This window comes from Epinephelus lanceolatus, chromosome 18 (genome assembly GCF_041903045.1).
Source record: "Epinephelus lanceolatus isolate andai-2023 chromosome 18, ASM4190304v1, whole genome shotgun sequence".
NCBI lineage: Eukaryota > Metazoa > Chordata > Actinopteri > Perciformes > Serranidae > Epinephelus > Epinephelus lanceolatus.
Window position 1 is genome coordinate 12399630 of NC_135751.1, and position 14543 is coordinate 12414172.

General features: G+C 38.1%; 1 protein-coding gene across 1 annotated transcript in view; it reads right to left on the reverse strand.

Annotated features, from left to right (window-relative positions):
- Window positions 1-418: 418 nt before the first annotated feature.
- Window positions 419-14543, reverse strand: part of unm_sa1261 (un-named sa1261) — a 28554-nt gene continuing 14429 nt past the window's right edge. The window contains exons 2-4 of the mRNA XM_033643852.2: window positions 10970-11193; window positions 3518-3720; window positions 419-2584 (exon numbers count right to left, since the gene is read on the reverse strand). Of these exons, the coding sequence (XP_033499743.1) occupies window positions 1775-2584; window positions 3518-3720; window positions 10970-11141 (1185 nt within the window). The 5' untranslated portion in view covers window positions 11142-11193 and the 3' untranslated portion in view covers window positions 419-1774. The remainder of the gene's footprint in view (window positions 2585-3517; window positions 3721-10969; window positions 11194-14543) is intronic.

Sequence of the window (14543 nt, forward strand, 5' to 3'; positions counted from 1 at the left end):
TTTAATGACATACTATAGTATAGTATGTCATTAAATGTCAAAAATAACATTTTTTTCTAAAATTCATAGTATAGTAACTATACTTTACATTTACAGAATTTTATGAGATATACTACAACTTGTTTATGACATAATGTACTAAAAATTTTTGGACATTTCTGTGACAAACTATACACTATGACTTTTTAGACCTTTTTATAAGATACTTTACTACTACTTTTAGGATTTTTTTATGACATACTATACTGTAACTATGACACTTTCTGTGGCATACGTTATGATGACACTTTATGCTACATTTCAGCCTCCTATAGAGCACAAACTGTGTCTGCCGAAGGGTTGGGAAATGTCTGTTGACCGACCAACCAACCAACAGACTGCCCTATAGAGAGAGAGAGGAAAAAAAGAGAACACAGTGGACTTTTAATTATCGGGGTGTTTATTTCAACAAATGTTCACCACAGTAATAATCAGTTCATGCAATACTTCTGAAAAACATAAAAGAGAGATTTCCAAAACATTTTAATCCCGAAATGTTTTCTACATTCATCCATCTTGTCACATTTTCAGGGTTAAACCTTCTAATTATTTTAACAGCAAAAAATTTGAATAAAAAGTTGAGGGCAGGTTGTATCCCCAAATACTTCTTCAATTGGCATATTCAGTGTTAAGGATATTTTCTTGCCTATTATTCAGAGAAAAAAAGTCCAAATATCTCTTTAGTAATTATGTTAACTGTTTAATGAAAGGTACAATGTCAATTGTCTTTGTCAACCATGCAAGCAGGAAAATTAGGAATATTATTTATACTTTTCTATGCTTTCATCCCATTTGTTGTATTACCAAATACATAATTATTATTATTGTTATGTGATTTTCTCCTTAAAGAAATGGGCTGTGGGCGTATTTGGTTATGGTCCCAGTATACTGCAGTTTAATGGGAGGACAGTCTCGCTGACTGTTCAGTGCGCTTTCAGCCGCTCATAGTGTTGGTTGCTACTGTACAAGTGGGTTTAGGCATCACAGGCAAACATGAAAAAGGACATTTTAGGTGAGAAAGAACAGTCTGTGTATTTCTGCTTTTATGGGAGGTCACGACAACATGATGACAAACAGATAAAGAAAAGTAGGTCTGTGAAAGCCTCCTGCTTCTACAGTAGTTCATATTTCTAATAATTTTCATTTCTCAGAGAGAAAATTTAAAAAACAGGCTTCTGATCTCTCATTAAACAAATCATAATTATGTGTCTGATATAAATAAATAACTTAACTCCAAATTAAAAACAAATATACAAAAAAAAGACACTTTACAGAAACATATCTACCAAAACATGAAAATGTACACTACAATAAACACACAATAGTACCATCAACAAATCATATTTCTAAAAGCCTCTTTTTCTTCACAGATTATTTTTGCAGTGACTGGATTATTCCAAACATTTGAACATATTGCTTGTGGATTATTTATGTTTTTGTCTGCTCTTCTTTTCTTTACAGGTTGTCTGTTGAGTTCAGTTCAGTATCTTAAGTATAAACCACATACAGGAGGCTTGCGATCGTCCCTCTGCTCATTTCCTCAGAGCTCATCTTCATCAGAAATGAGTAAATCCGCAGTGAAGCTACAAGGTATGTCAGAGTGTTGATCCTGACGCTAAGCACCAGTCGCCACACTTTTCTCCTTCCTCTTTCTCACACTCGGAGAAAGCTTCCTCCTCAGCTCACACCAGCATCACACGTGAGCAGGCAGCCTGAAACACAGCATCCGCCGCCTCTACACGCAGATCTCAATGGGTGTCGCCACTAGCATGCGTCCTCTTTCGTTGTTTTCCCTGTTGGCGCGCTCGTAGCTGCCGGTGGAGGACGGCGAGCTGTTGGTGGACATGGAGGAGTAGTGGGTGTCCATCATGATGCTCCCCTTCGCCACCACACAAGCAGGTGACAAGCTCTGCTGCTTCAGTCTGTCCACTAATACATCCTCTTCAGATGAGGAGGAGCTGATGTCCAGAGGGGGCGCACTGCTCGCCAAGCTGCTGCTGTTCCCGTTCTCCGTGTCCAACATCCAGCACTGGTTGAAGTAGCTGAAGACTTCTTTGACAGAGCAGCGGCGCTCTTGCTCAATAGAGAGGAGTCTACGAAACATTCGTAGAGCTTCGTCAGTGAAGCGGCGCCACTGTGACGGCACTGAGCCTGTTCGGCGACGCTGCCAGCGCACAAACTCTTCGTAGAAGGCGTCGTTCGGCATGGCCTTCTCCCAGGGGAAGTTTCCTGTCAGCATGCAGAAGAGCAGCACGCCAAACGCCCACACGTCTGTGCTGTAGTCCACGCAGAAGCCCTCGTGCCTCGAGGTGTCGCACAGCTCAGGTGCCGTGTACGGGATCGTGCCGCTAACGCGCTTCACTGGAGAGCCAGCGCGCCGCGTCATGCCAAAGTCTGACAGCTTGACCTTTCGGCACTCTTTGTCAAAAATAAGGATGTTTTCGGGTTTGATGTCTCTGTGGACCAGCTTCTTACAGTGCAGGTAGTCCAGGGCGATGGCCACCTGGTGGACGCAGCGCTTGGCCACCGTCTCAGGTAGTCCCACCTAAAAAGAGAAGAACAAAGTAAAAGAAAAAACTCCAACACTGTTACAATGATGTCTGTCCACATACAGTATATATGCACACACCCGTCTACAACCTGTTCTTATTACGTAAATACTGCACTTTAGAGTTATAGTATTACATAAAAAATGTCAAGTCATAGAAAATTTTAAAAAGTCAGTAAAGTATGTTCAAAACGTAAAAAGTCTTGGTATAGCATGTCAAATTTGTAAAAACCATAGCATGTAAAAAATGTCATATTAAAGTATGACATAAAAAAGTTAATAGTATGTCAGTAATGTCAAAAATGTCAAAAAAGCCATACAATAGTGTGACATGTCACATATGTCAGGGAAGTCATAGTTTAGTATGTCACTAAAAAAGTCATAGTATTCTCGTATTCTGTGTCAAAAATGTTAAAAATGTCAAAAGTTAGTATAGCATGTCAAAATTGTCATAAAGTCATAGTTTAGTAAGTCATAAAAAGTCATAGTATATTGTGTCAAAAATGTCAATAGAGGTCATTCACACTGAGTCATTAATAATTACGTTAAAATTGTTTAAAAAAAAAGAGTCATAGTTTAATATGTAAAATATTAAAAAGTCCATGTTTAGTATGTCATAAAAAGTCATAGTATAACACTTCAAAAATGTCAAAAGTCAGAATAGTATGTGCTTAAAATAAAGCCAAAGTATTAAGCCATATTATTATTAAGCCATGGGCATACAAAAAGTATGCCGAATGAGCTTTTAGCACTTCCTGAATTAGCTTGATGCTTAAGAAATTTTTAAAAATGTGATAACTCTCAGGCAACATCTGGAGTTATAATGGGTGGTTTAGGGACATTTATTCACAATGGACATGGTGTCCCCAAAGAGTGTGAGTGTCACAAAAAAAAAAAAAAAAAAAAATTACACCTAACCATTTTTCTTACCTGGGGAGGGATGATGTCAAACAGATCTCCTGCCAGAGCGTACTCCTGAGCAAAGATGTAGTACTCGTCTGTTTCAAAGGCGATGCCGTACATGTTGATGATGAAGGGGCAGGGCGACAGGTAGAGGGAGATGCTGTACTCTCGCAGGAAGCTCTTCAGCTTGGTGGTCTTCTTCCTCAGAAACTTCAGGGCCATTTTTGTGCCTGGAAAAAGGAGGACAGACAAATGTTACATAACTCTATAAGTCTCATTTCCAGATTCTTCTTGTTCTTTTTCCAGCATATTAAAGTGTTTGGGGGATTTATTCACAGCCTCCTAATTGCGTGGATGGAACTTAATTAAAATCCAAATTTGATGAATAATTAAGATGTTCAGTGTCACTGAGCTAAATCCTGCTGTTTTTCACATCCTCTGCCAGACAAGTTATGTTCCCACAGAGTGACCACGAGGTTGATCTGCCTTCATGCAGAGCTAGAAAGTACAAATACCTAAAATCTGTACTTAAGTAAATGTTCTTTTCACCACTGCTTTTATGTTGTGCATTTTGTGATGTTTCTAGCTGTAAACATGTCCTCACAGAGAGCTGGGCATGAGATAAGATGTGAATAAATTCCCTTGATATAAGAAGGTAAAAGGATGCACAAAATGCATTTAGCTGTCTGGAGGGAACACGGTAAAGTTAATTTGTGAGGTTCGGAGGCTCAGCTCACCTCAGCAGACACTTAACTGCAACAAGAGGAGCAGCAAGGGGAGAGAAATCACCAGAGCTAATCTGAAATACCCCAGACAATATAAATCTGGAGAGCTGCCACCACGTCTGCCTCTCTCTGCACCAACAGTCAGTGTGTCAGCTAAGATGAGAGGGGACACTTCTCCAATACCACTGGATCAGCTCTGCAAAGTGCTTTGTGCAGTTTTTACAGTGTGTAGACACTTTAGAAAAGGTCAAGAGGGGGAAGGCTCTCGGTTTGGTCTTAATGCCATGATGCAAGAGGAGTTTCCTCCATGCTGACGCTCTGAAAATAAATAAGTAGATACAAGGCTTAGTGCAACTGAAACTCATTATTCTTTCATTTACTTCTATTTTATGCTGGTCTTGCACTTTTTTTAAGTACATTTACTCATGTTCTTTACTTCAGTACATTTTTGAGGTGCTTGAACTTTACTTCAGTCTTTCCTTTTCATGCTACTCTCTACTCCACCACATTTCAGAGGGAAATTATGATTGTTTTTTTCCATCAATACATTTATTTGACAGATGTAGTTACGTGTTGCTTTAACAAAGCTTCAAATTTTATAACTTCTTCATGTATTTGGTGTGCAAATTAATCTTTCCTTATTAAAACAATCAGTTGACTAATGGACAATCATCAAATTAATCTGAAAAATTTGAAAATAAGTCATAACCATCTAATATTCTAATATATAATAGTAACCTAGTCTCAGTTAAATGCACAGTCCCTTTTACTAGCCCGGTGTGGCTACACATCTTGACATATAAACGTCTCCATTAGAGGCCTGGTCTGGTTGCCAAGCAGTTCTTTTTTTTATGCTCTTTGGATGTATAAACCTGGGTTGCTGACTACCTCAAATTATGTGTCAATTCCTTGATTACCGTGTAATTTATTCATATTCCTTTAGTCCATACGGGTCCTCAGATCAAAAGAATTAAAATGTTTATTCATACAAATTATTTCAAGTTGTGAGTATTTTTTTAACAGGATAAAGTGGGGCTGTGTTGGTATGCAGGGTGTTGTACTCCTCTCTGAAGCCCTGTCTGTCTGAGTTAGATCAAATTAATTTGATATATTATCTATAGCCTAATTTCTATACAATATTCATACTGGTTTAAATAAACAATTTGATTGTATTTCCCATCTTAGTTGCACTTTTGTGTGAAAGCAATTAAAGGCCTGTCCCAGATAGACACCTGTTCATTTCAGTAGCCTGGGCTATTAATTGAAGTTTTATGGTAACAGTCACAGGGACATTTTTATACTTTCATTACCTTAAGTACATTTTCCTGATGATACTTACATACTTTTACTCAGGTAACATTTTTCAGTGCAGGACTTTTACATTGTGGTATTCATACTTTTACTTAAGTCATGGATCTGAATACACCAGTGCTCATTCCCACTATAACAAATATTTCTATTTGTACTATAATCTAAACTCAGTATTTATACTATAAACACTGCTTTATATATATTTTTGTATGTACACACTAGGCTTGGGCAAAATCTGTTTCTTTATACCTTACAGACATTTTCATACGCCATAGGGCGGTATTTGTGTGTGTATTGGTGCTATGTTTCTAATATGCAATTAGGCTACTTAGACAAGTGTTGCTAGGTTTAAATACTTCTGGCCCATAGAATAATGAATATTTAGGACATGCAGATGATGCTTACTGGTTGCAGCAGATACCGTCATATCAGCAGGCTGAATGGAGATGTTGAATAAAAATCATGTGGCTAATAAATTGCTTTTGTAGTTGGAATACGTCATTTCAAAATAAAGTTATATGTGGCGATACTGCCAAACAGTAGCAGAGGCATTTTTCTTTATTACTAGTCCTATAAAGTTATCCCCACCACCCACAGTCGCCATCTTTCTCAGCTCAAGCTGCCTGTTCCACCACTGGAGACTGACCTCTGGTGCCACGTGCTGTTCACAACAATACTTCGCCTCAATATCAGTTTAATAGAAAGAGAACCATCTGTATTTTTGACGGTATTGAAAATCATACCTTTGGGATTTCTAAATAGCCTGGTATTGTACACAGATACTGCAACTAGCCCAAAACACACATACTCACACCTTCATGTAAATGTAACTAGTATCTTCTTCTGATTCCATTAATAGGCAGCGACGTTTATGTAATAGCTCCCAAACACGCCGTGAAAGTTAGCATATCATCTCTAAATGTAGCAGACAGCTTCCTCCCTGCCCATGCAGCATCGTCTGATCTGCACAGCAGCCAACAAGCAGCAGCTTGTGCAACTTGTTGCTATAGTAGTTTCATGTTTACATGGAAAATGAGTTGCTTTGTTAAATCAGCCTGCTGGATAATATGCAAAGACAAACACCATCTGTTCAGAGGAACTCAGCTACAACTGTGAGGGTTTCAGGGCAGAAACTAAAGCTAAAGATAACCTACATTTCTAATCTGCCCCACTGACCTGTAATGTTACTGTATCAGCCCGTAACAACGCATAAACAAGGTTTTTATTTTACTTTGTGACAATTTAACAATGTTACTGCATCACTGTGAAACCACGACTTTTCTCTCATGTATTTAGATGGAAAGTATCAGATTAATTTCAAATTTTGGAACAGTAAATGGGCATTACTGATGGTTTACACTGAATGCAGAGACAAGATTTAAACTGGCATCTGCCCTGTTGAAGAGTCCTCGTGCAAGAAACTGAATCTCTGAGAGCTCCGTGCCGTCTGCTGACTGACCCCTGACTGATCCCCTCACTGTGGAGATTTTCATTACCTAATGGATTAAAATTGTAATTAAATAAACTGTTCAAACCTATAGTGATAATAAAAAAAATAACAAACTATTATTAATCATAGCCTTTAGGTTTTTTTGACGGGGATGAAATGTAACTAGGCACTTACTCAAGTATTTGTACTTTACTCGAGTATTTTCTTTAATGCTACTTTATGCTTCTACTCCACAACATTTCAGAGGCAAATATTGAACTTTTTACTGCACTACATTTATTTAACAACTGTAGTTACTAGTTTGTTCAACAAAGCATTTTATTTTATATCTTCTACATATATTTTGTATTTAAAAATCTTTCATTTTAATAGATTAAACATCCTAAAAATTCACTAAAGTGGAGCTGGAACAAGTAATCAGCTGAGAGAAAAATTAACTGTCATTTATTTAATTGTTGAAGTCATTTTACATGCATAAATAGCAAATATGTTATGGTTCTAGCTTCTAAAATATTTTCTTTTTAATTATTATTATGTTTTTCTAATAAGTCTTACTTTTTTTGCTGCTACTTTTACTTTGAATTCTACAACATACATCTAATACATTTACCTGATTATACTTTCTTACTTTTAGTTTTAAAGGTCCACTGTATAGGATTTAGGGGGGATATATCGGCAGAAATGGAATATAACATAATAAATATGATTTCTTTAGTGTATAATGACCCGACAATAAAAATCATTGTGTTTTCTTAACCTTAGAATCAGTCATTTATATCTACTTAGGGAGCAAGTCCATGAAAAACACAGACTTTTAATGTGAAACAGCTTTATTCAGTTATTGTACTGGTATAAATCACCGGGGCAATTTGTTTGGAGAGGAGAAGCTACCTTATTCTCGGTTTTTACCAGTTTTAATCACCTGGTCGGTTTGTTTTGGAGAGAAAGAGACCTTTGCATTCAACTAAGATGACAATTCAGCTCCCGGTAAAAACCCCCCTAAACAATGAACACTACAGGAATCTTAACCAGGAGAAGTTTCAGCTGGTTGCAATCTGCGATCCTCACCACTAGAGGCCGCTAAATCCCCCTGAATCTTAAACACTGTTCCTTTAAGTAACATTGTCAATGCAGGACTTGTAACTGTAATTCATTTTTTATGGTGTGGTATTAGTGCCTTTATTTAAGTGAAGGATCTGAATATTTCTACACAGGCACTCCTAAGCACAGACGTTATACCAAACACTAAATGACACTACAGAGATGCAGGTTATATTTTCTTAGAACATTATAGAGAGCTCTTACCCCATTTTAAACTGTTGTACTAACGTGACTGTATTTTAATGAAATGTTACTGTAGCATCAGTTTGCAGCTGTAATATGAAGGAAAATATGTACAAAATAAAATATTGGATTTGGTTGGCAGTTAATAAATATCAAAACACCATCAAGGCGTCCCTACTTCTCACTGAACTCTGTGACCAATTCACATTTGAGTTTCTTTCGTCACTGAGTGCATTTGCACACAATTGTGATTCAGAAAGGTCAGAAATTACGTGGCCTTCAGCCCATTTATTCTCATAGTTAACATGACATTTCCACTGACCAGCGTCACATGATTAAATCTCCACTGGCTCTCTAACAACTCTTGAGGGGACACTGGTGATAAAGTAGCAGATAATGAAACCATGGGCACGTGTTGTTGTTGTTGTTTTTTTTAATCCAACTGCACACTTTACAGACTGGAAAAGGTCAGAATTCATCTCTGTGACAGACTGCAGCCTCTCTAAAATGGCTTCTGTGCTCCATAAAAAGAGACGATTAAGAAGCTCGGAGCAGATGGGCAACACTTTGGGGCTTTTAATGTGAAAAGGTTGAACAGATTTTCCATAAGTTAAGTAGTGAATTGAGGCTGTCTGGATCCAGATCTGAGTTAAATTACTGCATGAAAAGGTGGCCTACATTACCTCGGATTTGGTTTGCAAAAGTAAACACTTCAGTGACGAATGAGAGTGCTTTACCTGATTGAGGGAGAAAACAGGATTATTGTTGATTCTCTCAGTGCATGCTGCTGCCGTGATACCAGAGTGAAGCATTTTAAAGCTGCACTGTTATATAAAATAACCCTGTCTTATCGCTCTGAATCACAAAGTAAGGGCCACAGAAAGAGAGCAACATTCAATTTCCACCAACTGCAGCCTTGAAGATTTGCTCCCTCTGGACTAATACATTTCTGGAGGTGATGTCTTGTCCTCCCACAAGAGGTGATGAATTGAAACTTAAAATGCAGACCGTCTCCTGTTCCATCCTGAAGAAAGATGGACTCATTGATATTGGATCTTTCTATTTCCTTTTGGACTAAAGCATCAAACAGCAGCCAGATGGTGAAAAGTTTTTACCACTTGACAGCTTTAGTTACCTCGCAGATAATTAAGATTATTAAGCACAAAATATTAACCCACTGATAAATTATGATGTGTAACTATTGGTTATGCAACACAACAGTGTATTACCAGCTGCAAAATTAAAATGACAAACACATTAATGCATCAATAATTATTCTGAAATGGGGCATTCTGCATTTTACTTTTAGTAGTTTCAGTATATTTTGATGCTAATACTTTTGGATGTTTACTTAGGTAAAATTTTGAATGCAGCATTTTTATCCCTTCTCCTTCATCCTACATATTTGTCCCGCATTTTGATTGGCTCTAGCTTTCACAAGTCAAACCACTGCATGACAATCATGTCACAGGGTTGGAATGGATGTCAATCAAACTACGCGCACATGGGTCAAATATGCTACGCCCAATGGGGAAAATTGTGAGTCTCCACAAAGTCACAAAGTATGCGGAGACTGCGGGAATATAATGAAAACTACCACAAAGAGGAGGAAAGACAGAATAGAAATGTTTATGTTTTAAGTTAGACAGACATTATATCTAAGTTTTAGACTACCTCTCAGCATTGGTAATGTGTCCCACATTGTCCCACACAAACATAATTCTTTGTCCCATGTTTGGCTTGTTGGGATCTGGCTGCCTTCACTGCCTCTGCTAGCAGTTTAAAAAGCTCAGAAGTACAGTATTGGTGGTCAGTGTAGGTCAGGGGTCAGCAACCTTTACTATCAAAAGAGCCACTTTTGGCAAAACAAAAAGTCAAAAAATCTGTCTGAAGCTGCAATACATATTTGTGCCTTATAGTGACGGCAACCCAGCCTAGATGATCTACAGCTACTCTGCAGTGGACTATTCATGAATATTTCGTACTTAATCTTTGAAGCGTTTGTGATGAAAGCAAACAAATCTGTCCACTCACTTTGAAATTCTCTATTTTCCTCCAAGACATTTTCTTTTTTGGGATTTGGAATCAATAGCCAGCCTTACTAAAGAGACTCAAGCTTGGCCATCGCTATTGAGATTTGGCAAATTTCAGGAAAAGGTGCCAGGCCGTAGACGTATGACGCACATAGCTGACGAGATGTTAAAAACATTTTTTTTATTCAGTGTGTAGGCTTCACATTTATACAGCTGGAAAATGTAAGTATCACTTTAGGGTTACAACAATGATGAATTAAACTGAAATGTTGAAAAATAACAGTTATTCATTTCATTATAATATTTCATCAAAGCCACAGAGAATCACTGGAGAAGTGTTTACTGAACTGAACTGTACTGAAGCTGAAGTTACCGAGAACACGAGAGATACATTATTATTTCCCAACATTTCTATGAATTCATCATCAGCTGTTATTGTATATCTAGGCTTCTCTGAAAGTTTAGCAGAGGTTGAGATGCATATTTTGAATGTGTTGAAGCTGAAAACAGTGTTAAGCTGCTCTTTAAACACAAAGTATTGCTTTTATAACAACCCTACAAACAGCACTTGTGGAGAAAATCAAAGCTTGACGGACCTGCTTTGCCTCGCTTCAAAACACATGTAAATGTGGGAAACATCTAACATTTAGTATCAGCTCAAACTCTCTGCAGTTACCTCTGATTTTGTGGATGACCAGGTCCACTTTCCCATAGGTGCCCTTCCCCAGCTCACAGACGACCTCATAGTATTTGTTGATGTCCAGCTTTTCCAGGTTCTGTGCAGCAATCAGCTGGAGTTCCTCCAGGATGTCGATGGAGGCGCGGGAGCTGTGGGGCGAGGAGTTCATTGTTGTGGAGAGACGGGCCGGGGCCAAAGGTCTGGTGTGGAGACAGATGTTCCTGTAGGACAGGAGGAGCAGGAAGGAAAAGAAAAGGTTCACTATGAGACCTGTTGACTCCCCACTGTATACAGAGCACACCTACTGTATTGTATCTACACGTATATGAACAAGAATGCTTTGAGCTCAGGCCAACTGAACTGTTACACAACCTTTGAATCGTCACGTTGCGCTCAGGAGAAATTTATTTTTTCAAGATCACAGGGCTCCATCAGAAGGAGGGAGAACAGTCACAGTGACAATGCTAACATGCTGATGTCAAGCAAGTAGGCTATTATTACCGAGTTTACCATCTTAGTTAAATGCTATCATTCGCTGATTAGCACTAAACATAAAGTACAGTTAATGTCGATGGGAATGTCATTAGTTTTGCAGGTACTTTGTCATATACAAGTTATAATTTTGACCTAAAGATGAAGATAAATGAAAAATCAGAGCATCACCAGAGTTGTTACATTTAATCCAGAGGGGAACATGAATGTCTAACCACACTTCCTGGCAATCCATCCAATAGTTCTTGAGCTATTTTGTTCAAAACTAGGGATGTTACGATATATTTTTGATGCAAACTGAAAAGATCAATTCATCTAATCATATTTAAGTGATGCCTTTTTAAAAAAAAAAAATTCTCATGGCACATCTGTGTCCCGTTTTCCGTCCAAGCACATCGCCTTCCCAAACATTCAAACAGTGCAGCAGCTGAGCACCAGGCAGACAATGAAAAGCAACCAATAAAAAGACAATGAGGATAATTACCAATATCATCTCATATCACAGGCCCCTGAACTGAATCAAAATCTTACTGAAGCAGACCTTGTGATATCAACATAATATCGTATCATGATGAAACTTGTGACGTACACCGCTACTCAAAACCAAGAATGTCAAGCTCATGATGGTGCTACAGTTAGATAATCATCATAGTTATTACAAGTCATCCAGTAGGTGATCATGAATGTATAAACCAGCAACCTGCGAGGCTGAAAAATGAAGCTAACATGAAGTGCCAAAAACTGCAGTTCCTCAAACAACCACTTGAAGCTGGCTCCAAGACGGAGTCAACTGCCATATAACTTTATGTTAACATGCCCAACTTTACAGCAGAAATAAACATGTTTACAGCCTGCTTTAAAAAAATGGTTTTGGTCTCTATCTTGGTGAATTCTGGTGAATTGCTTTAACTTTAAAGTTAGTCATAATTAAGGGTGGGTTGCTTTAAATGACAGGCCATTTGCCGCTATTGTCCCCATCTTCTCAGTCAGATCCACCCCTCACTCCTCCACAGTGCCCACCTCTTGTCTCAATATGGTCACTTCTGGCTCCAAAAAACCAAGACGGCGACGGCTGAAAATCCAATGGCTGATGTCACAGTAGCTATGCCATTATTTTACACAATCTGTGGTCTAAACCAAAAATCATAGCAATACATAGTTGTTCAGATATTTTAGTCTGGACCAAAGTGGTGATATTTCTAACCCTAAAGCTAAAAAGCTTTTTAAGAGGAAGGGTTATCACTAGCTTGAATGCAAATTTAGATTTTTACAGTAAGTACAGTACAGTAAGTAGTAACTTCCTGCCCAAATTGGCTGCAACAGGAAGTGAATTCTTGGCTGTGAGTAGCCATTATTCTAACATGATCTGCTCATTAGCAGCACCAACCTGGACTCTTTTATGTGTGGTGTTTGCATGTTCTCTTTGCCCAAAGACACTAAACTGCTCTCACAGTAGGTGTGAACAGGGGAAGTGATATATCCTCTCGTAGACTGCCTGTCAGTCAATGCATGCAGTTATACACTGAGCTCTGAGCCAGGTAAAGAAATAAAATCAAGTGTGAACAAGTCAAATTGGATGTGAGAGGAGCTAAGTTTTGCTATTTGTGGAGCTGATCCTCTGCAGCTGATTAATGATTCTCCGGCGTTAATGAATGTCAAATTCTGATCCATGTGTTGCTACTCCGTCGCGCCTGCTGGCTTCCAATCTCAGCAAATCTGTCTCACCTTCCTCCTGCTACCACAAAAAGCCAAGCAACACTGCTGTATCCTCCATCGCTCATCACCCACAGCGGGCCAAGCTCACAGAATGACTGGAGAGACTTTGCAGCCCTGATGGCGCAGCACAATTGTACCATCTCTCATTAACAGGGATGAGAAAGTGTTGAAGGAGACAGGATGCTAGCCACATCCTGTGCATCAAGTCCATCTGTGCTCTTGTCTACACTGTGAGTGTGCAGGACAGTTAAATGTGTGCACAAAACGCAAGTGAAACGTGTGAAAACAATAAAACCAAACACAAAAATGACAGTATGTTCCGCTTGAAAGAACTGCAGTGACAATAAAACAGTGGTTATGTTATTCATGCTGAGAGAACAACTCAGATCTTTTTAAACAAAACTAGCAGTACTGTACCACAGTGTAGAAATACTGTGATAAGTAAAAGTGCTGCATTCAAAACTTTACTCAAGTCAAAGTACAAAAGTATTAGCATCAAAATATATTAAAAGTAGCAAAAGTATAGTACTTTAAGTATATTGTAGTATGGCCTATTTCAGAATAATGTATATTAGACATTACTGGATTATAATTATTGATGCATTAATATATACATCACTTTAATGTTGCAGCTTATTAAGGTGGAGCTATTTTTTATTATTTCATATACTGCTGGGCAGATGAATCTATAATGATGTAAAAAAAAAAATTTAATCTATAATAATACATCAAAGACGGAATTTTTGCTTAGTTTTCAGCGTGATCTAGATTGAAAATCTGCTGAATTTAGCAGAATTACTTTTGCTTGTAATATGATAGAGAATATTTATTTCAGAAAAAAGAAAATCTGCCGGGGTGTCATCAGAATTCTGCAGGTGCAGATTTTTTGCGGGCCTGGATGTATTACGATTAAATTCAGCCTGCCCTCGTTCCTACGGTTTTAAACAGTGAAGCTTTGCCAAACCCCTTGACGTGTGATATCAACGCCAAAGGCACCCTTTAATGTGTTTAAGATTGACCAGGCTTTTAACTAACTCAAAAGTAAACCCCTCTGCAGCAATATCTGACGCTGAAAGCAAGTGATGTATTATAAAGACAGAGAAAGTTTGAATGTCGCCGGAGAGACAGTGTGTGGTCTATGAGTCTACAAAACCATACATCAATCTAGCACTCCGCTGTTTGTATTATGTGACACAAATGTCAGTGTTGTTTTAACGTAAAGTTAATTTATATACCTATGTCCCGTGCAAAACCAAAAATCAATGTGACACACTCGTGACAAATTTACATCATGTTCCGTAAAAATGTACTGATTTAAACCCAAAACACGATGTTTTATCTAAACCTTACCAAGTCGTTATGT